The sequence below is a fragment of the Podarcis liolepis genome, assembly GCF_965112155.1.
Source record: "Podarcis liolepis genome assembly, chromosome: 3".
Taxonomy (NCBI): Eukaryota; Metazoa; Chordata; class Lepidosauria; order Squamata; family Lacertidae; genus Podarcis; species Podarcis liolepis.
Genome location: NC_139557.1, coordinates 4,523,428 through 4,545,631, shown reverse-complemented (window position 1 = coordinate 4,545,631; position 22,204 = coordinate 4,523,428). Strand labels below are relative to the sequence as shown.

Below are 22,204 nucleotides of genomic sequence, written 5' to 3'. Positions count from 1 at the left end.
ATACCTCTGGGAAGTCCACAAGCAATACCCCTCTGCCATTGTGGCACCCCAATAGCTATCCTGACTAATAGCAATGGATAGACCAACCTCTATAAAAGGTAAAGGTAAAGGACCCCTGACAGTTCAGTCGCAGATGACTCTGGGGTTGTGGCGCTCATCTCGCTTTACTGGCCGAGGGAGCCGACATTTGTCCGCAGACAGGTTTTCTAGGTCATGTGGCCAGCATCACTAAGCCTCTTCTGGCGAACCAGAGCAGTGCATGGAAACACCATTTACCTTCCCGTTGGAGTGATACATGTTTATCTACTTGCACTTAGATGTGCTTTCAAACTGCTAGGTGGGCGGGAGCAGGGACCGAGCAACGGGAGCTCACCCTGTCGCTGGGATTCGAACCGCCGACCTTCCAATCGGCAAGCCCAGTGCCACCCGCGTTATAAATTTGTCTAATTGTGCTGTATGAAAAGGAGTACTTTCTTTTGTCTGATGACGGTGATTTGTTTTTTTAAAAAAATATTTTTATTGGTTTTACAAAGTTTTTTATAAACAATACAAACAGATAAAGAAAGAAACAAACAAACATGTATAATTTTTTCATAAACCTCACTTCTCAGACTCCCCCAAACCTCACCTTTCTACATCCCAGTTTTCAAAGTTATTTCAGCAAATCCTAAACTTAATTTTGCCAAATTAATCCCTTATTTGTTCTTTTCTTTTACTTAATCTTTTGTCGCTGCAATCTCCTTTTCTTACAAAAACCTCAACATTTTAACATTCATCAATTTTGTAGTATTTCTTAAGATAAGTTTTAAATTTCTTCCAGTCCTCCTCCGCCGTCTCTTTCCCCTGTTCACGGATTCTGTCGGTCATTTCAGCCAATGTCATATAGTCTATCACCTTCATCTGCCATTCTTCCAAGGTGGGTCTGATGACGGTGATTTGTACCCCGCTATTCCTCCCAGGAGTTTAAGGTGGCATGCATGTTTCTCCACCTCCATTTTATCTTCACAACAGTCGTGTGAGGTAGGTTAGGGTGGGAGTGAGTGGCTGGCTCAAGATCACTCAGTGAATTTCCGGGCAAAACCAAAACTTAAGCTGGGTTCTTTCCAGTCTTAGTCCAACACACAAGAGTTCTTGAGTTCTTGAGCTATGAGAGGTGGGGAAATCCCCCCTGCTTTCCCACACCATCCAAGCTGTTTCTTTCATGGTAGAGTGGTGATTAAAGGGGATTAGGCCTGTTTGTTTCTCCTCCTGCTCCCCACACCACCAGCACTGAGAGTGCATAATAATAAGCATGGTTTTCCCTCCTGTTTTGGATGTTGGGAGAGGGAGGGGCAATTCACATAATTCTAAGTACTAATGTAAATATTTTTATGCAAGTCAACTGTTATGACTTGCATAACAATGTTTATACAGTGGTACCTCGGGTTAAGAACTTAATTTGTTCTGGAGGTCTGTTCTTAACCTGAAAACATTCTTAACCTGAAGCACCACTTTAGCTAATGGGGCCTCCTGCTGCTGCCGCGCCGCTAGAGCACGATTTCTGTTCTCATCCTGAAGTAAAGTTCTTAACCCGAGGTACTATTTCTGGGTTAGTAGAGTATGTAAGCGGAAGCGTCTGTAACCTGAAGCGTCTGTAACCCGAGGTACCACTGTATTGGTACTTGGGATGATGTCTCAGAATATGTAACTACATGCACAATCTAAGGCTTAATTCTCACAAACCACAGATGAAGTGGTTGAGTTATGTTTGGAGCACTTTGCTTCAGCTTGTAGGCAGAGACACACATAACTAAGTGCTGCTGCATTCATAAAATTCCCCACATACAGAAAAATAGCTGTGAGTGTTGTAGCCTAGTCCAGTGTTTCCCAACCTTTTTTGGGCAAAGGCACACTTGTTTCATGAAAAAAATCTCGAGGCACACCACCATTACAGCTCCGTGACGTCAGCGCGCAGCGTCACGCCGGGAGGGACATGAATTGCTAGCAAATTACATAATCACCTCCTTGAGGGCTGGCTCATCTTCTCCGAAGGCAGAACCCCATTAATTAACAGCACAGACTCACACCATAGCCAAGACGAGGGGGGAAAACCTCAGTCATGCACAGTCATGCACATGTGGGGGCTAAATGAGGACGAAGACCGGGCAGAGAGCAGGGTTCAAATCACCCCACCTGGCCAGGACAATCCCTGGGTGCTCCCTTGGGCCACTCGCCTGACCCACCTTGCAGGGCTGTTGTTGCGAGGATAACACGGGGAGAACCACGCGCGCCCCCGGGAGCTCCTTGGAGGAGAAAGCGGGCGATGAATGCAATGCACGAAATATATGAGAGGCGACCAGGTTTTGCAGGTGAGGGGCCCCCGCCAGCCTCCGCTTCCAACACCCGGCGCAACGACGCCGAAGTTTCCCCCCGGGCTCGGCTCGGGGAGCAGCGCTGCTCCTCCCCGGCTCCCCTTCACCCTCCCGGCTCTCTCTGCCGCCCACTGGGGACCCCCCTCACCTGCCAAGTCCGGAGCGCCAGTGGAAGTTGCATGCATGCATGCAGGGCGCCGCGTTGCCATTGCATTGCACTGCACTCCATGCAACGCCTGCACGCATGCATTGCCTTGCACGCCCGCCAAGGGGTCTCCCCGCGGTCCAATGCGTCCCCTCCGGCGCGGATGCAGCATTGCAAAAATAAACACACACCCCCGATGCAGCCCTACCTGGGGGGCAGCCTCCGCCGCCGCCGCTCCGCCTCCGCGGGGATCCCCGGGCTCCATCCTGCCGCCCAATCTCCGTGGGGGCGCAGGCAGGCTGCGCGGGGTCTGCGCGGAAGAGCCCCTGCCCGCCCGGCCGCCGCCGCTGCGCTCATTCCATGGCCGGGAGAAGAGCACTTCAAACAAAACGCCTGGCCTGCCAGGCCACGCTGGGAAACGTAGTTCGCGCACCCCGCGCGGGCGCGGAGCCCAAGGGCGAGGGGACTACGGATCCCGGCAGCCCCCGTGCCGGGGACGGAGGGGGAGAGGCCGGGTGCAGGGATGGAGGGACGGGTGGGCGAGCGAGTGAGTGAGTGGCAGCCGCCAAGCCTTGGCCGAGAGCCAGGAAGGGCCTCCCCGGAGGAGGAGGAGGAGGAGGGAGGCGCAGAGCGGGAGGGAGGGAACCCCAGGGGTCATCTAGTGACGGCGCCCCAATCAAAAATTTGACTTTTAAAAAAAAAATCTTTCGAATTTTTTAATTTTTCCCGCGGCACACCAGGCAACATCTCGCGGCACACTAGTGTGCCGCGGAACAGTGGTTGGGAAACACTGGCCTAGTCTTCCCTCTGCTTATGATAGCTATCTGTGGGTTGCCATGTTTTTTCAAGGGAGCTTCTCTGCTTTTGGTGAGAATTAGGCTGTAACATGTGAGCCAGTTTACATGTGAGCTATTTGATCCACTGCATTTTACTTTGTCAGTCCACCTAGGAAGGTGTCCCCCACAATCATGCTAAGGAATGACTTGGCTTGATGATGGTGGATATTGAATAAAGAGTTTGCATTGATGCTGGCTTATTGTTTCAAGCTTCTTAAAATCTGCCATTAGGGAGAAGATAAGGAAGCAAGTAGAGAGACGAGCTTGGATTTAAACTCAGCATTAACAAAATATGTTCAATATCCACATGTGGTGTCTTAATCGCTTAAAAGGTCATATGGCTGTATTCAATTGCTATCAGATACTCATGGAAGAAAACCACTTTCTCTCTGGGAATATAGCTGCAGAGAGATCTATAGAATACAGTGCCCCAAATAATTTATTTCTGCAGAAAATTCTCTGCTTCGCCGAGACCGCTGCTGTCAAGCTGCCAGCTGTCTGCATAAATATGTTGGACTCTCGCCCTCACAAATCATCTGTAGAATGCACTACTGGAGTCGTAGGTAAAATAGTCACTGAACTATAATGTGAGTTGACTCCTGAAGCTCTGCCTTAACTGTGCTGTGGGCAGTGTGGTCTGAAAAGCTGCGTTTCCAAAAAGGTGCCCAAGCTTGTGCTTCCGGCACTACTCTTGTCTCTTTGCTTTGTGACCCTTGTGACAAATGTCAGACACCAGGACAGTGGGAAAATTGTATAGGTCACGAGGCTGGAAACGGGATACGGAGCCTCTCTCTTCTAGGTCACTGGCTTTCCTTTGATCTGGGTCAGAAGAAATGAACAGTCATTACCTTCTTAAAGCTCTCCAGTGACCTCTGGGAAGTGAGTTGGTGGTCTGGCTTCCAGTCCCTGTGGACAACTATCCACCTCACAAACACTTCCAGTGACACAAGCGGCCACCTTTTGGCCACTGCACATCTGGACCAAATTTCCACGATGATTTTATAGTGTTGAAGGTCTGGGCAGCAAATTCACTCTTTGCAACTCTGCTTAATTCCCTTTTAGATTCTCCTGACTCTAATTCTCTGTGTCCAGGGGTTGTTTTTTTTTAATCCTGATTTTGTAGGGAGAGTTTTCTTCAAAATGTATAAATTTGCAGAGTAGTGAGAAACCCACCTTTCCTTTAAGTAGTGAGAAACCCACCAAATGGTAGGGTTTATTATTATTATTTATTATACTGATTTTAATAATGCCATCAATATACCGGGCACTTTACAGAGGCAAGAAAGTAAAGAAGGTAGGTCTCTGTTGCAGGAACTGTAAGCTGCCCTGTGTTTTCTCATGGAGGAGCTTCATTCGCGGTGGCAGACACGTGTTGGATCACACCCAGTCTTCTGTGTTTGATCTAGCGCTGCTAAGCATGCAGTCTTTGCCACTTTTCCTCAGTGTCAGGAATGTTGGTTGCTGGGCATTCAACAAGTATGAAATCCTAGAATTGCAGGAAGGGGGAGAGCCATAATATTACCTATATACTTTAGAGAGAGAAATGTTTGTTTGTTGTTTGTTTATTTTTAGTACCTGTAAATCTTGTGAACATTGTGCATGTCTAGTGTTTTCAGCTACCTGATCATTTATAAGGGATTTTAAAGAATTGGTGCATGTAATCAGCTGTTCTGCAGTTTTCCATTCATTTGCATAAATCATTTTTCCCCATGGTATGGTGGCACATGTATCATAATGGTTGCTCCCGTTGCTCAGTCTCTGTTCCTGCCAACCTAGCAGTTCGAACGCACGTCAAAGTGCAAGTAGAGAAATAGGTACTGCTCCGGCAGGAAGGTAAACGGCGTTTCCGTGCGCTGCTCTGGTTCGCCAGAAGTGGCTTGGTCATGCTGGCCACATGACCTGGAAGCTGTACACCGGCTCCCTCAGCCAGTAAAGCGAGATGAGAGCCTCAACCCCAGAGTTGGCCACGATTGGACCTAATGGTCAGGGGTCCTTTTACCTTTAATATTTAGGCCACTCCCCACCCCAACCCCAGTCACATGCAGCATTTAAAACACAATTTCTACAAATTACCAAGAGATAAAATTAAAAGAAGCAGCAATAACTACCATTAATAAAAAAAGCACAATAGCAATTGAAAAGGCAAGAAACCAGCAGCGTGATCACTAAGAGAATCATGTTTAGAAGTCATCCTCCCCACTTTGCCCCCCCCACCACCCAGGAGGAGTACTGGAAAGGCCTTCTAAACCTCCCTGCTCTTCTCCTTTCCATCCCCAGTGCTGTCTTCGAAGAGCAGCAATGGAAGACAAAAGCAGTTCGCACTGAAGGGAAAGGCCCCACCTTGAGCAACACATACTGGCTAATGGGTGGGTGTGAATTATCCTGGCGTCCTCTGGCTTTTCCAACTCCACAGCTGCTTTTCTCTAGCAAAGGAGCAATTGGAAGCCCATGTAAAACTCCCTGTTGGTCCTTTAAAGTCTCACCCTTCCCTGCCCCAAACCTGATATGTGTAATGTCAGGTGTAATTTGTTTCCACAAAACAGCCTCACACACTAAATGAGGAGACTTGGCAGGCTGGAAGTTGCGCATCTCTGTCTTAGATGAGAGCCAGGCTTCCTCAAACTCGGCCCTCCAGATGTTTTTGGCCTACAGCTCCCATGATCCCTAGCTAGCAGGACCAGTGGTCACGGATGATGGAAATTGTAGTCTCAAGACATCTGGAGGGCTGAGTTTGAGGAAGCCTGGATGAGACCATGGCTGCACCAGCAAAACTGTTAGAGATGCTTGAAAAGATGCAGGCTATTTTAGCTGAATATGTCATTTTTCTTAGCCAGTAATACTTTTCTGCTTTGCTCTGATATTCATTTGAAAACAAGGAACAAACAGACAGTGGTTTGTTTTTGTTTTTCTCCCCTTTACTGTTGGACCTGCCATTATTCTGTCTACATGTGGTGCCACACAGAGGCTGTCTGCGTGTTGGGAAACTCTTGACAAACTCTGTCAAGTACCCCAGAGAGGCCCCTCCAGCTCTGTGTCAGTTGATGGAGGCAGAGGAGGCTTCTGGCTGGAGGGAGCCCCATATCTGACTCCGAAGTAAAATTATGTCTCTCAGTTTTCATCATGTAGTGTCTGAATCTCAGGATTTCCAAACCAACTTGACATGGATGTTCGTATAGGTCTGAAGATAAAATGCCACAACTTTTTCCAGTATTCTGGGATCTTAATTGCATTGAGATGGATGTTCTATAACCATATTCTCCTCCTCCTCAGGGTAACACAGTGTGTGCTGCGGGACATGGCTATTTTTTCCACCTTTCTCCTTCAGGACCATCAGAGGCTCCAGTTCTGTCCTTCAGTAAGAATCGAGCCTATTCTTGCACGAGGTATTTTTGCATTCAGTTTGATTGGATAATATTTCCCCCTGCTTCCTCTCTGTCATTCTCTCATGTATGCAAGCATGTGCACACACATGTGTGTGAGCACACACTCACTCTGCTGCATAAATGCTAATTGCAATAGCCAATAAGGGGGGGGGTGTTTAATGCTTTCTCTGATGTTTAATAAGGTCTGTTACCCAGCAGGATGAAAACATATTGATATGCTATGGTCCATTTCTCATAGACTGTAAATAGGGTTCATTTCAATTACAATTGCATATATTCTTCTTTCCCAGTTCTAAACTATTGCCTAGTATTTTCATCTAGTAAACAGCTGCTGCATTTCATTTCAGAGATGTAGAATCTGTATATAGGCTTCAGTATTTGGTATATTCCAAGTCAGTCTTGCAGGGACACGGGTGGCGCTGTGGTCTAAACCACTGAGCCTCTTGGGCTTGCCGATCAGAAGGTCGGCAGTTCAAATCCCCGCAACGGGGTGAGCTCCCGTTGCTCGGTCCCAGCTCCTGCCAACCTAGCAGTTCAAAAGCATGCCAAAAAGTGCAAGTAGTTAAATAGGTACCGCTCCGGCAGGAAGGTAAACGGCGTTTCCGTGTACTGCTCTGGCTTCGCCGGAAGCAGCTTAGTCATGCTGGCCACATGACCTGGAAAAACTGTCTGTGGACAAATGCTGGCTCCCTTGGACTGTAAAGCGAGATGAGTGCAGCTACCCCAGAGTTGTCTGCGACTGGACTTAACTGTCAGGGTCCTTTACCTTTTTAAGTCAGTCTTAAGTGTGCTTTTTGGGGAAATTCATGTTTGAAATGTAGAACCCTGCATGTTCTAGTTCAATATGACCCCCAGTTTATATATACACACATTGTGTGGCTTATAAATTGTAGTAGAAGTACTCGATCCATTCTGACAGTTAAGTACATTTGTTTAATAATCTGCAAAAAAAGGAATGATCACACAGATTTTTGAACAGGGTGTTTTTGTTTATGCCTGGTTTACTATTCAGTTTCCTGATTACCCACTGCTTTTTCTATTTTCCTTTGTATGTGCTTAGTAATTACTATAATTTAATTCCTGTGGAGTCAGGTACCTCTACTGATGTTTCCATCCTCAAAGTACCTCAGTATAAAAATCCCTGGCTCTGACTTGCAGTTTTTGTTATAGTGTGTGTTTTATAGTAACAGCTAATTCAGTAATATTTGCCTGTGAATATATGCTGTGAACTGGAATCACATTTTCTTCTCAGTATAAAGAACATGTACATTTAGGAAGAAACTTGAATTCCAAAGTGAATTCACTTGATTCAATTCAGGCAGATCATGACTGATCAGATCATGAGACAAATTCAGAATCCACAGCCAATTAGATTGTGTTCCTGGAAAATATATCTGTCTTTTAAACTTGCAAAAATTGGTATTCCAGCTGCCAAGAGCCTGGCTTGGTTCCTTTCTTCAAATGCACATGTTTATATGCAATTTTTCATTAAAAATTTATTTTCACTAATACTGTGCAATCATATTTTGTTCAGAAGTTACATTTTGGGGATGGTGGGTGCATACATCCAAAAAAGCTCCAACTGCCTCTGTAGGAATGCCTTCTGGAGGTGGCGCGCTGAGTGGATCTTACCCAACAAGCAAGGCAGAGGGCTGTTACGCTCCCTTTTTTGCTTATGGGGCAAGTCCCTCCCACTTGGTGCATGGGTTCTGGGCTGCTGTTGTGAGATTTCTCGGGGCTGTCCAAGTTCTTGTGAGATCTTAGAATCATAGAATCATAGAGTTGGAAGAGACCACAAGGGCCATCGAGTCCAACCCCCTGCCAAGCAGGAAACACCATCAGAGCACTCCTGACATATGGTTGTCAAGCCTCTGCTTAAAGACCTCCAAAGAAGGAGACTCCACCACACTCCTGGGCAGCAAATTCCACTGTCGAACAGCTCTTACTGTCAGGAAGTTCTTCCTAATGTTTAGGTGGAATCTTCTTTCTTGTAGTTTGGATCCATTGCTCCGTGTCCGCTTCTCTGGAGCAGCAGAAAACAACCTTTCTCCCTCCTCTATCTTGTGAGAGCACCTCAGAGCCCACTAAGCACGGTGGCAGGCAAGCTCTTTGTGTGCTGAGAAAACAGGTGCAAAAGGAACATTTAAGCTTTCTGCCTTGTGTGCAGCCAGTTTGCACTATTTTAACTGGTGAGCTTTCAATTGCATAAGGTTGAAATTGTGCAAGTTAATTATGCACAAGATGTGGTTGTACTCTATATGCATTTCTGTGCCCCATCATATGCATTTTTGTACAGATTGCTTGGCATGAGGACCACAATGCACAATTCAGAGAACTTCAATTTTTGAAGGATGGTTGTGTTTCAGTTCAAATGCAAACTGGGTTCTCTCTTATCCTTCCTATAGCTACACATTTCCCCATCTCAATGTTTTGTTATAAAACCATTGTCGTTTATTTCAATTTAAACAGCTTTGGACTCCTGATATACCCAGAATATCATCCTCAAAGAGCAAACACCACATTGCCTGTTACATTTGAAACCTTCACAGCCTGGCAATGTGAAGGTGGAGTTAAGGTAGGATAACCATAATTTTTTGCTTCCCCGCCACTGAATCTTCTGAAACACTTTAGCAATGGGGTAGTTTACCTGGTGCCCTTGACATGTTTGGGACAACAAATTCATCATCCTTGAGACCTTGTCCATTGAGCATGCTGGCTGGGGCTACTGGGAGTCAGAGTTGCAACATATACCATAATATTCATTGGCTCCAACTACTGTAACTTTGTTGTGCAACAATTTATCAATAATTTTCATTGTTTACATGAATAACAATAAATGATAATAAACTGAGGAGACCTAAGTCAAAATAGAACAAAAAACAAAGTTCAAAAAGAGATATTTGTTATTGTTTAGTCGTTTAGTCGTGTCCGACACTTCGTGACCCCGTGGACCAGAGCACACCAGGCACTCCTGTCTTCCACTGCCTCCCGCAGTTTGGTCAAACTCATGCTGGTAGCTTCGAGAACACTGTCCAACCATCTCGTCCTCTGTCGTCCCCTTCTCCTTGTGCCCTCCATCTTTCCCAACATCAGGGTCTTTTCCAGGGAGTCTTCTCTTCTCATGAGGTGGCCAAAGTCTTGGAGCCTCAGCTTCAGGATCTGTCCTTCCAGTGAGCACTCAGGGCTGATTAAAAAAACAACAGATATACTTCCCCTTTTTATGGTAACTACTGGGGGCATGTATTTTATGTCTCTGCTATTGCAGTTCTGATCCTGTGTGGACGTACTGAAAATCCAGTCTTCTGGTTTGTTTCTCATTGTTAATCAAGCAGATGATGAATAAGATAAAAGGGGAGGAAGGCAGGGTGGGTAAATTACTGTGTCAGCTGGGTAAGGGCTCAAGATTGCTATATCACACCTGTTGCTATTTTGGGACAATACGATTGTAGCCAAAGCCCTGTAGAAGCATGGCATTCCTTCATACTCATTTCACATACCTTGGGCAGTATTTATTATGGCTCAGGGATGGAACATCATCACCATAGCTAGGTGGCAGTGCCATTTAATCCCTCCACCAGGGCTATTGACTTTATGATGATGTCGCTGGTCCCCAGGAATTTAAAAATTAAACAAATTGAGCCATATGGAAGTTAAGTATAATGCTAATATTACCATGTAAATAACAATTTACAAATTACATTAACCCAATGGGTGTATCTTTGTGTCTCATTTTGTAAATACAAAAACTTTGTGATTTAACTATTTCACAATTAAAATAAATAAAAACTGGAAAAAATAATCATAGTTAAGTGTCCCTTGTAGCATAAATTGTGGAATGTCAACCCGTAATTCTTTCCTGCTATGTGATAAAGTGTGGCCAGACTGAAAAAACACCATTGTAACTAATGGTTAGGTGATTGGTAAATTCATAATTTTTGTTAAGGCCTGAGAGGTCACTGTCTTCTCGAACAGTGTCTTATGGAGCACAGACAACTATTAATTTACTTTAGCTGTTGATTTCCTTTGTAATAATATATTAATGTTTAAAATATTTATTATTAACAGATTATTAACTGTAGCAACCTACAACTTTGGAGCTTCCACATCTCTTCTTGCAAATATTTTGGAATTGACATTGTGGAAAGTCTTGGAAACACCTCTGTTGCCAATAGTTTTCTACTTGGTCACTTGCATGAGAAGGTAAGAACTCAACTTGTCCTCCACTTTCAGAGGCTATCAAAGAAACAAACTTAAAGAGCTAAAAGGGCAATAAAGTTAGAAAAAACAGCTTTTGGGGGAATATTGAGGTCTTTTCTCAGCACTGTTGTCAGACTTTATAGTCATATCTAGATGTCAAGCTAAATATTAGTTTAGTGTGATGTGAATGAGCTGTAATGAGACTTAGGTTCTTGCACTGCCCTCTCCATGGTTGCTAGTTGACTTATGGCTAAGTTTAATGGGGCTTTACCCTCTAATAAATGTGTATAGGATTGTAGCCTTATTCTTTCATGGGAGTAAGTGGGATTTACTTTTGAGTAGACATGTATAGGTTTATGAAGTTAGGCATGGTGTACTTTGTATGTTCAATGTATCCCAGTGACTATTGCAGAACTAATAAGGAAAGACCCGACTAGAGAAGACATTTGCTCTCTCATCCAGAGTCTGTCTGAGTTTTATGTTTGGTTCTAATTTTTCCCTCATTGCTTTGGCAATATTTTTAATCTCTTTGTCTCAATTCTCTAATCTGTAAAACAGAAAATAATTCCCTGTGGCATAGTGAGGGCTTATCCGTTCATCTTTATCCGCTGCTTTGAAGCTGAGGAAAACTATGTATCTGTTGTTAACTATTTATTGTATTGTATTGAAATCCCTCTCCACAAGTAGACCAAACCAAAAGCCACTCGGATTCCTATTAAACTCTGAGTAACAACAGTTAAGGGAGTGCAGGGTATTTGTGTCTCAAACAGAATGTGTTTGGAAGCTGCTGTAAAAGGTTAGCCAATGTTGCACAAATACAGTTGGCTAGCGAGCAAGAATCCCTTTTTATTCATAGCTAGTATTTCAGGAACTGAATTATGTCAGTATAAAAAATATGAGGGATGTTGCTGTTGTTTTGCTTACATGTTTGTCCAGAGCATGTGCTCTATCCCTGGGCCCAACCCAGAGAAGGTGCCCCACCAACTGAGAGGAGAGGTGGCTTGCAGAGAGCAGAGGAGAGAGACTGTAGAAGGAAGGAAGACCCTATGCTTTTTCCTTTTTCCTTCACACATCTCCATCTGCAAGCTGCCTGAACAGCGGTGACTAGCAAAGGGATGCTGTAGTGGCTTGCACCAGTTATGGCTCTCTGCTTGAAAGGTCCCCAAGAACTAATAGCTTTTGCCAGCCACACCATTCTAGTGGGGTGCTACAGGGTTCTGTTTTGGGCCCGGTCTTATTCAACATCTTTATCAACGACTTGGATGATGGACTCAAGAGCATCCTGATCAAATTTGCAGATGACACCAAACTGGGAGGGGTGGCTAACACCCCAGAGGACAGGATCACACTTCAAAACGACCTTGACAGATTAGAGAACTGGGCAAAAACAAACAAGATGAATTTTAATAGGGAGAAATGTAAAGTATTGCACTTGGGCAAAAAAAATGAGAGGCACAAATACAAGACGGGTGACACCTGGCTTGAGAGCAGTACATGTGAAAAGGATCTAGGAGTCTTGGTTGACCACAAACTTGACATGAGCCAACAGTGTGACGCGGCAGCTAAAAAAGCCAATGCAATTCTGGGCTGCATCAATAGGAGTATAGCATCTAGATCAAGGGAAGTAATAGTGCCACTGTATTCTGCTCTGGTCAGACCTCACCTGGAGTACTGTGTCCAGTTCTGGGCACCACAATTCAAGAAGGACACTGACAAACTGGAACGACGTGTCCAGAGGAGGGCAACCAAAATGGTCAAAGGCCTGGAAACGATGCCTTATGAGGAACGGCTAAGGGAGCTGGGCATGTTTAGCCTGGAGAAGAGGAGGTTAAGGGGTGATATGATAGCCATGTTCAAATATATAAAAGGATGTCACATAGAGGAGGGAGAAAAGTTGTTTTCTGCTGCTCCAGAGAAGCGTACACGGAGCAATGGATCCAAACTACAAGAAAGAAGATTCCACCTAAACATTAGGAAGAACTTCCTGACAGTAAGAGCTGTTTGACAGTGGAATTTGCTGCCAAGGAGTGTGGTGGAGTCTCCTACTTTGGAGGTCTTTAAGCAGAGGCTTGACAACTATATGTCAGGAGTGCTCTGATGGTGTTTCCTGCTTGGCAGGGGGTTGGACTCGATGGCCCTTGGGGTCTCTTCCAACTCTATGATTCTATGATTCTATGATTCCCAGAAGTAGAACCCAAAGTTCTTAATATGGGTCAATGTCAGGAGAGGTCTCCTTCAAGTACCCGGGTTTGTTTCATTTCCATAAGAGGTGTGTGTGTGTGTGTGTGTGTGTGTGTGTGTGTGTGTAAACCCAGGGAGCCTTAGGAGTGTGAGATGGTGGAGAAACAATATTCCTTGTGAAGGTGAGGAAAACTGAGGCAAAGAAGCTCGGGAGCCAGGAGAGATTAGAATGGTAGAGTGGGGTGAGCAACAAGAAGACACATGGAAATCTTTGGTAGGTGGTTTCCAGTACATCTAAGATGCGGCCTTTTGGTTTTGTTTTACTGTCGCTGGATATAGAGCACTTGAGTGCCCCCCACCCCATACTTGTTAAGAGATTTAAAGCACTCAGCTATGCTTTGTTCCTCACAGCACCCTGGGGGTGTGATTATCTTCGATTATCTCACGATAAAGAGTTGTCTTGTCATAATTTACATATTAATTTATGTAATTCTATCCTTTAATAATGATGTCTCTTTAACATCAATTAAAACTTTATGACATTAATTTAACAAGAAGGCTAAACCTTCCACTCAGCCAGCCCTTTTATTTTTAAAATATGCCTTTAAACCAGCTGTTACTTCTGTCCTTTTGTACTTGTGCTCTTTACACAGCAAGTTAATTTGTGGAATTTGTGGGGGGGGGGGGAGATGACTTCCATCAAGGCCAGAGAGCAACGTTGCCTACAGTTGGAACTTAAAATTAACGTTGCATGTGTAGTTCGGTTAAATAGCTGTTAGCAACTCAGAAAGTGCATAGCTCCTCCTGTCTATAGGTATGACTTGTGAAAGACACAACTTTCAATTCTTGCACAACTTACGTTTTCACAAGGGCCTAAAGGCAGCAAGAGCGTGTAGAGCTTAATAGTGAAGGACACAGAATTTGTGATGAACCGAGTGGGAAGCCAGTGGTGGAAGCTGAAAATGGGTGTGATATAGTATGAGCAATGGGATAAATCAATAATTTCAGTGAAGATTTGCATAGAGGTGAGAGAACTGAGGCGTGAGAGAAGAAGACAGAAAGCAGAGAACACAGGATCAAACATAGGATAATTGGGATAGGACCTGGGAGAGAAAGCTGAAAATCTGGGAGCCTTTCTGGACATGCAAATCACTGTGTCTAGTTCTGGGCACCACAATTTAAGGAGGTAGAAGGTGTGCAGAGGAGGGCGACCAAGATGATCAAGGGTTTGGAAACCAAACCTTATGAGGAGTGGTTGAAGGAGCTGGGTGTATTTAGCCTGGAAAAGAGGACAGTGAGAGGCGATATGTTAGCCATCTTCAAATATCTCAAGGGCTGTCACATGGAAGATGGAGCAAGCTCCTTTTCTCCTGCTCTGGAGAGTAGGACTTGAACCAATAGCTTCAAGTTACAAGGAAGGAGAGTCCAACTAAACATCAAGAGAACTTTCTGACAGTAAGAGGTGTGGAACAGATTCCCATGAGAGGTGGTGGACTCTGCTTCCTTGGAGGTTTTTAAGCAGAGGTCATGGATGCTTTAGCTGAGATTTCGGCATTGGACTAGATGACCCTTGAGTCCCATCCATCTCTACGATTCTATGTTCCTATGAAATGAATAAAAGAAACTGCTGGAGCTATATCACAATATAGTCTCTTTCTATATTATTGCTGCAGGATGGAACTTGTATGCAGGCAGGACTGAAAACTCCCAAAAGGCATGAACTATTGATTTCAAATACAACCTTTATGAATTTTGACATTCCCAATTGCACTGCAATCGCCACCTGTTCTGGTTGTTACCAAGGTCAAGGTAAGTTAGGCTTTCTGTGCAAAAAAGAATGTGGTGGTGGATTTAAATGTGGACTGTTCTGTGCCTGTGAACTGGTTTCCTTGTAGGGTCAAATAAATGACCACAGCAGGCAGGGAATTCATGCTGGTGGCAGTGGAGGCTTCCCTGCCAATGCAGATAGCAGCCTTGGAGGGTAGAGGATTCAACTCCCCCCCCCCCAATCCCCTGTGTTTCTGATCCTGCATGAGCTCAACTGAATTGGCTTCATGCAATCAAGGTCGTGTCCAGTTTGACCCAAATGCAACTTCATAAAATAGGCAGGAAACATGGGGCAACAGAATAATGAGAAAAGGGACATGGAGATAGTTGTACTATCTACAAGCTGTACTATCTACAGACTGACAGCCTGCACAAAGTCCTATTTAATGTTTGTTTATTTTACCCTAAAATGGTATTATCTTCTGTGTCCCACCTCAAATAATCGTAAGACCTCAACATTTGATGAATAAGCAGTGTCCTGAGATCCTGCCCATAATCCGGCTTTCTGAAATACTGTATGTTTTATAAATGTTGTTATGTCCATAAAAATAACATACACTCATAAACAGCATTAAAAGCTGACTATAATCTGAACACCAACTATCCTTAAATGTATCATTTCAGCATGCTATATTTCAATGAAACTGTGGAGAAATCCAACATGGCGCGATAACAATTGTCTCATCAATGCAAGCATTTCAGACAGAGAACATTCCTTCTCTTTGCCCCCTATGGGCTGTTCTGGGGAGAGGGCTCTCCCAACCCCCTCCCAAGCCAATTTGGGGGGGCCTGGGGGATGGAGAGAGGAGAAAGCCCCATTACGTAAGCAGAAGTCCTTGTGCAGGCCGGGCATCCATGGACAGGATTCACTGGGCAAATCCCACTCTTAGTTTTGAGTAGGCACACGATGTCAATTTCATTGCAAATGCCATGCTCCAAATACATTTATTTATCTCTAGTTACCAACAGTGGATATGTCATAGATTTTCAGTATGAAGTAATACATGCCTTTAATAAACAAAATAAAAAAATTCCTTCCAGTAGCACCTTAAAGACCAACTAAGTTAGTTCTTGGTATGAGCTTTCGTGTGCATGCACACTTCTTCAGATATCAGGGGAAAAAAATTCAGGAAGGAATTTTTATATTTTAATAACAAGTAAGCAATGATATATGAACGTATTCTTTCAATATCCCAAAATAATTCTGACCCCTCCCTGACTGAATCAGATTTTGTAGCTTGTTCATCAGTTATTAGCAACACAAGCATATTTCTCTCTCCCTGTCCCTACTTTACAGGCGGATTTGCTGTGAGGTCTGAGCAAGTGCTACTTCTAAATGCCCCAAATTGGATATCGTTCCCATTTCCTCATTGTGCAATTCTTAAAGATCTAGATGGCACAATCACAGGGCAAAGGGGGAGCTATATCCTCCCTTCTGTGGATACGCTTCCAGATTCCTGCTTGCCGAGTGTCAATGCCAGTCAAGTTGCCAGTGGCAGTCTTTGCCATGGAAATGTTACTTTCCACCGTATGTCTATTGGCCTGTAAGTATCATTCTTTTCTCAAGTTCTTCTTATAGCATGGGAGATTGGGGAAAGATGTGGACTGCTCTGTACATGGCACATCTAGGAATGTATGCACATACACAAAGAACATCTCTTTCTCAAGATTGACGTCCCCTGGAATGCCCAATTATGTGTTTACATGATTCCCATATGCGAACAAGTGCACCCTTGTTTAAGGGTTGCAAAAAGTGGTGTGGCTGGAGATAGAACTTTTTGCATGCAGGGCAGATGTTCTGCTGCCAAGCTCCAGCATGCACTGCCTCAGACCTAGCTGAGCCTTACACAAAGTGAGAGTGAAGATGGAGCTACTAACTCTTGCTGGGCCCAGAACACACATGGGCCTTGGCAAATGCCTCTGAAAACTGCTGGCAGCAGTCACATGCAGCAGGTTCCAGTTGGGATTTGTATGTGCAAAACAGGTGTTCTCTGTGAAAAGTGCGCCTGCTGTATGTGCTCAGTGGAGGTGGGTGGAGGGCTAAAATTGTTGGGATGTGCCCAAGGGAATGGGGGCAATTGACAGGCCCCCAACTGGCTCCAGCCCACCAGCCGGTTGTCGGTCAAACTCCAGTCCTTGGTTCTGCATCAAAACTGTGACTCAGAGCTTCAGAAGCCTTTCAGTAGTTGAGCACGCAAGCCAGCAGAGATAACAAACTCTTCGCGACGGAAGGGCAGACAGAGGCATATGTAAAGCATATTTACAAGCAGTTTATTCAGCATAGATCAGGACAAAGAAAACATGTCTGCTCTCCTTCATGTCCAAGCAAGAAGCAGCATAAAGCAAAAGCTATACACAAACGGAAGTTCCCAGCAAGCTGTGCTGGAATGTAAACAGACATGTGACATACAACAGCTCCACACATCTGTTTAGGTGGAACGGAACATCAATAGCCTAACAAAAATATCAGGTTAACTTGGTGAAACAATTGATTTCAGTATTGAGGTTTATATTAACAGCACTATTTTAAGACAGCCTTTTTATTCCTGCTTCATTTTCTAGAGATGTATGATTACAGTAGATTATTTAACAAAGGTACCAAACGAAAAGCATTTAGAGCCAAGCGGTGTGTTTTTCCTTAATACAAAAAGGAGACGCAGAGAGAGACACCCTTAGGATAAGTAAGCTAATGGTAAACATAAACAGGAGACTTAATATTTATTCTACTCAGAGTTGCTGAATGGTTTAGCAAATCCTTTGTGGGCCGTTTATGCTCAACAGTTCTGCACACTACACTTGAGCTAAATTACATAACAGTTTATACAACCATGATGGCAAATTGTAACCAAGGCTGTCAAGGTCCATCTATTAGTCATGCCAGATTTTTGCAGCATGCTTCTTCTTAACTGAAACTTACATGGACGTAAAAATTTGGTGTTGTCAATAAGTCATAAGTTGGTTTTGTTCTTAACAATTTTTGAGAGGTTCCTGACAGTTTAAGACAGGGGTTAACTTCATCTTATGGCTGTTGCCTTTTCCTGGTTTCCTTTGCATAAAGACAAGATCAGTTCCTAGAGAGATTCCCTCCTCCCTTGGTAATGAAAGCTCTCTCCTCTTAATGATCCATGCAGACTCCCTCAGCTCCTCTGAATTACAAATACTCCTGCCCTACTCTGCTCCATTAACATTAAAGAGAGGTAGATTGGTGGCTATTTAGGGCACAGTGAAAATCACTGGCTATTTAGGGCAAATTAAAATGGTGCTAATTATGGTTGCAAGAATGCTCAATTATGTGGGCAATATAGTAGTTCTATTTTGGTGCTAGCTTGACAGCGTATAAAAACAGAATCATTGTTTGGAAAGAGACTCTGATATCCATTTCCAGTTCACAGTTAACCTGCATGTTTTAAAGGGAGGGAGCATATTGTTGCCTTTTCAAGGATTAAACCAAGAGATTTATTTGGAGGCACCAAACAAGGGAGGCTGCACTGACTACATTTCTTTTTTTTCTATTTTCCTGAGGATACTCAGAGATGGACAAGAATTATACTGCAAATAATACCGTCAAATACTCTTAGTTTTGGGCAGTGAAACCACAGAAGTCTATTGACACTGAGCCTCAATTTTGGCTCCTTGTTTATCAGAAACACTGTCTAGAGAAGCCTTTCTCAACCTGTGGGTCCCCAGATGTTGTTGAACTACAACTCCCATCACTCTTAGCTAGCAAGGCCAGAGCTCAATGATGATGGGAGTTGTAGTCCAACAACATCTGGGGACCCACAGGTTGAGAACCACTGGTCTAGAGCACGAGCCATATGAGAAGCTCCCTGCAACAGCAAGGAACTGGTAGTTCACAGAAGAGAGACTTTTATAAAAGGGAAGTAGGCTAGAGATCCAGTTCAGTACATCGGAAGTGTGCTGTCTGAAATATTTGATGCAAATATTGCACAGAAGACAGATTCTGGGAAATGGGAAGGATTACCGTATTTTTCCGTCTATAAGACACCCCCATGTAGAAGACGCCCCCTATTTTGGGGGCAACAACCAATTGCCAGCACACCCTCAGCACTATCTGTGTATAAGACACTCCCTAATTTTTGACATTATTTTTTTGGGGGGGGGGAAACCTAGTCTTATACACAGAAAAATACGGTATCTATGTTTTATGCCATCTGAGCTGACATTAGCCTAAGCCTTTGAAAGACAATGGTGAACTAACAAGCACTCTAAAATAACAGTGGCTATTAGACAATGAAACGTGACTATTCTTAATTGTTTTTCAGAAAGGCCCCGATCTGTCCTTATAATTTAAAAGTGACTGATAGTCGCAATAAGACAACCATGGTCAGTTATGTCTCTGACACTCTGTCAAATGCAAATGGCTGGATGGTTCTTCTTTTGGATCAGGAGACTTATATTCTGTCATTCGACAACCCTCTGCTGAGAGAAAACTTGCAGGTAACACTTCCCTCCCCTTCATAAATCATATTGGTATATTTGTTAGGGGTGCACACTGTTCTCAAGATTTGGTTTGCACTAAAATTGTAGAAATGCGAATGTCCCTAGGTAGGAATCCTGCCAAATTACAGACAAATAGATTCTGGGTCTTTTCTTTTCTAAGCACCATTAAAGTTTATTTTGGGCTGAGCTAAACAAAAAGGTATTTCTTTCCAGGTAAAAATCATTCCCTCTTATTGGAAGTTGGAGCTCCTTCACTATTGACAAGTCTATCTCCACCTCTCCATTTTGGTGTCTTAGACTAATAGAATTGTAGATTTGGAAAGGACCGGGCCCTTTTTCGATGTATTCACCTTTGTCAGCTAATTTTTAAAGGGTCGTGTAAGTCTAAAGACTTTTGGATAAATATATCCTATTATTTTCTATGTTTCTCAGGGATAACAACGACGTGTGGGTAGATCAACATGTATCTTGAGATTTTCTGTGCCCATTCCTGGTATTTATCTGTCTTATGAAGAGGGCAAGTTTGTTGGTAGAGAGACATAAAAAGGCTGTGTGTATTTCCATTTTAACAATGAGAGGCACCCCATAGCTCAGGGGAAGGCAACCTAAGGCCCATGGGCCACAAGCGGAACACGGGGGTCGTTTAACCGGCCCACAGAGGGATCTCCGATGGAATGAACCAGCCCAGGCGAAGTAAACCTTGCTACCCCTGCCATAGTTACTTCAGAGGGTGTATGTACAGACCATTGGGAAGCCTATATGAAATCATTTAATAGTAGCATTATGGGTCTAGAGAATGTTCCTCATGTCTTAGATTCTTTCTGTTAAGCTCCAGACAAAATCTGTACACAAATATATTGTAAAAGTATGCATTTTTCTTATGTTTTACTCTCTAGTATACTGCTACGTTCAATAATTTCACAGCTGGGAATTATTTATTGCTGGAACATGAAGTCCGATCATCCCACATCAATGTTACAGTGACCTGTGGTACACAGAAAGGATCGCCACTCTTGTCGTTACCTTCACATAAGCACAATAAAGGCTGTGACTGGTTTTTCAATTGGGAAAGAAGGAAGTTAACTTATTTAGGTAAGAACAAATGCATATTCCCTCCACCTTAAGGATTCCTCTGAAACTGGGAGTTTTCAACCATCATGCTCATTGAGGAGGAACAGCTGTACCCAAGCTCAGGTAGTGGTGAGGGATATCACACGTAACTCCTCATCCATGACACTCTCCATTTGAGACATCAGACCCCCCCCCAAAAAAAATCATATCACTTCTCTCCTGCCACATAAAATGATATGATGATGATTTCCTGTGTGAAGTAAGTTAGGTGGGAGGAGTTACCCAGAGTCGTATAGGAGGACTCCTGAAAACACTGGATTAACAACCCCCCATCTATCTATCTATCATCTCTATCTATCTATCTATCTATCTATCTATCTATCTATCATCTATCTATCTATCTATCATCTATCTATCATCTATCTATCTATCTATCTATCTATCTATCTATCTATCTATCTATCTATCTATCATCTATCTATCTATCTATCTATCTATCTATCTATCATCTATCTATCATCTATCTATCTATCATCTATCTATCTATCTATCTATCTATCTATCTATCTATCTATCTATCTATCTATCTATCATCTATCTATCTATCTATCATCTATCTATCTATCATCTATCTATCTATCTATCCATCTATCTATCTATCTATCTATCTATCTATCTATCTATCTATATATCATCTATCTATCTATCACAGGAGATGGAAGGACATGAGACATGAACATGAATACTAGGCAGTTCCCTGAGTCTCTTTCTCCAGTTTCCTTTTCTTTCTTTACCTAGGAAGTGCAGCTCTTTGCTCTAGGCTCTTTCGTATCAAGATTTTTCTGATCTCTCACCTGCCATTATTTAGTTATTTTCTCTAGATCGACAGCTCTCCATTTTCCTCCTCAGTTAAATTAAAAACCTTGTTTCCTGACTCTGATCTCCCACCACCACCGCCAGTAAGACTAAACTTATTGGGATGATGAGATTGATGGACAGCCACCTGAAGGTCTTAGCAGAAGACCAGGCTGCCACCCACTCTCCTGTGGCGTAGAGCGCAGAGCACGTCACTCCACTTGATTTGGAAAACGTGCATCTGAACACACCGCCCACAACTTGATACCTGTATTGGGGACTGTTAGGGCAGAAGTGGCACACAAATGGACTCTGTGTTTAGAAAATCTGTGAGACAAACGCTGGGTGAGGGCAGGCAGCAATGGCTATCTTGGATTCCTGCATCTACCTTTGTGCGACTGTGTCATTTTGGGCTGAGGACTTGATTGATATTCCCTTTCCAGTCCTTAAAGAGTCACAAATGTCTCAACCAGAGCAACTAAAGGCACGGAGGTGTTGCTTTTTTCAAAAGACACAAAAAGAAACCCTATTGTTCAGACCACTGTTAATCATTCGGGGCTCCTGTTGCCCCTTGCTGTTGGAAGTGGGTTTCCCCAGCATCTCCCTGCAGCCTGTGCAATTTCTAGATTTCCCCCAACTGATTAAGGAAGCCCTGATAACTGATCTTACCAAGCAACTGGGCATTGTGCAACATACTAAGAAATAAGTGTGCAATTCTAAAGAAGGCCCATAAGGTGGAAGCTTTGCCCCTGAGGGCTGCTTCCATGCCCTAAGTTTTTGCCCATTCTTCACTTTTGTAGGTAGAAGATCTCTTGGTGCACAAAGTGGGGGCGGGGGAGGCGCAGAGGGTACTCTTCACCCTCCCCAGCCGTATGATGGGGATCTCGGGGGGGGGGC

The 22,204-nt window shown here is 43.8% G+C and overlaps 1 protein-coding gene across 4 annotated transcripts in view; it reads left to right on the top strand.

Annotated features, from left to right (window-relative positions):
* The window catches only part of PKHD1 (PKHD1 ciliary IPT domain containing fibrocystin/polyductin), a 245,536-nt gene that overhangs the window by 126,528 nt on the left and 96,804 nt on the right, over positions 1-22,204 (top strand). For all 4 annotated transcript variants that reach the window (XM_083495101.1, XM_083495102.1, XM_083495103.1 and 1 more), the window contains 7 exons: positions 6,603-6,715; positions 9,185-9,290; positions 10,781-10,915; positions 14,767-14,902; positions 16,218-16,464; positions 19,204-19,378; positions 20,278-20,473. In XM_083495101.1, the coding sequence (XP_083351227.1) occupies positions 6,603-6,715; positions 9,185-9,290; positions 10,781-10,915; positions 14,767-14,902; positions 16,218-16,464; positions 19,204-19,378; positions 20,278-20,473 (1,108 nt within the window). The remainder of the gene's footprint in view (positions 1-6,602; positions 6,716-9,184; positions 9,291-10,780; positions 10,916-14,766; positions 14,903-16,217; positions 16,465-19,203; positions 19,379-20,277; positions 20,474-22,204) is intronic.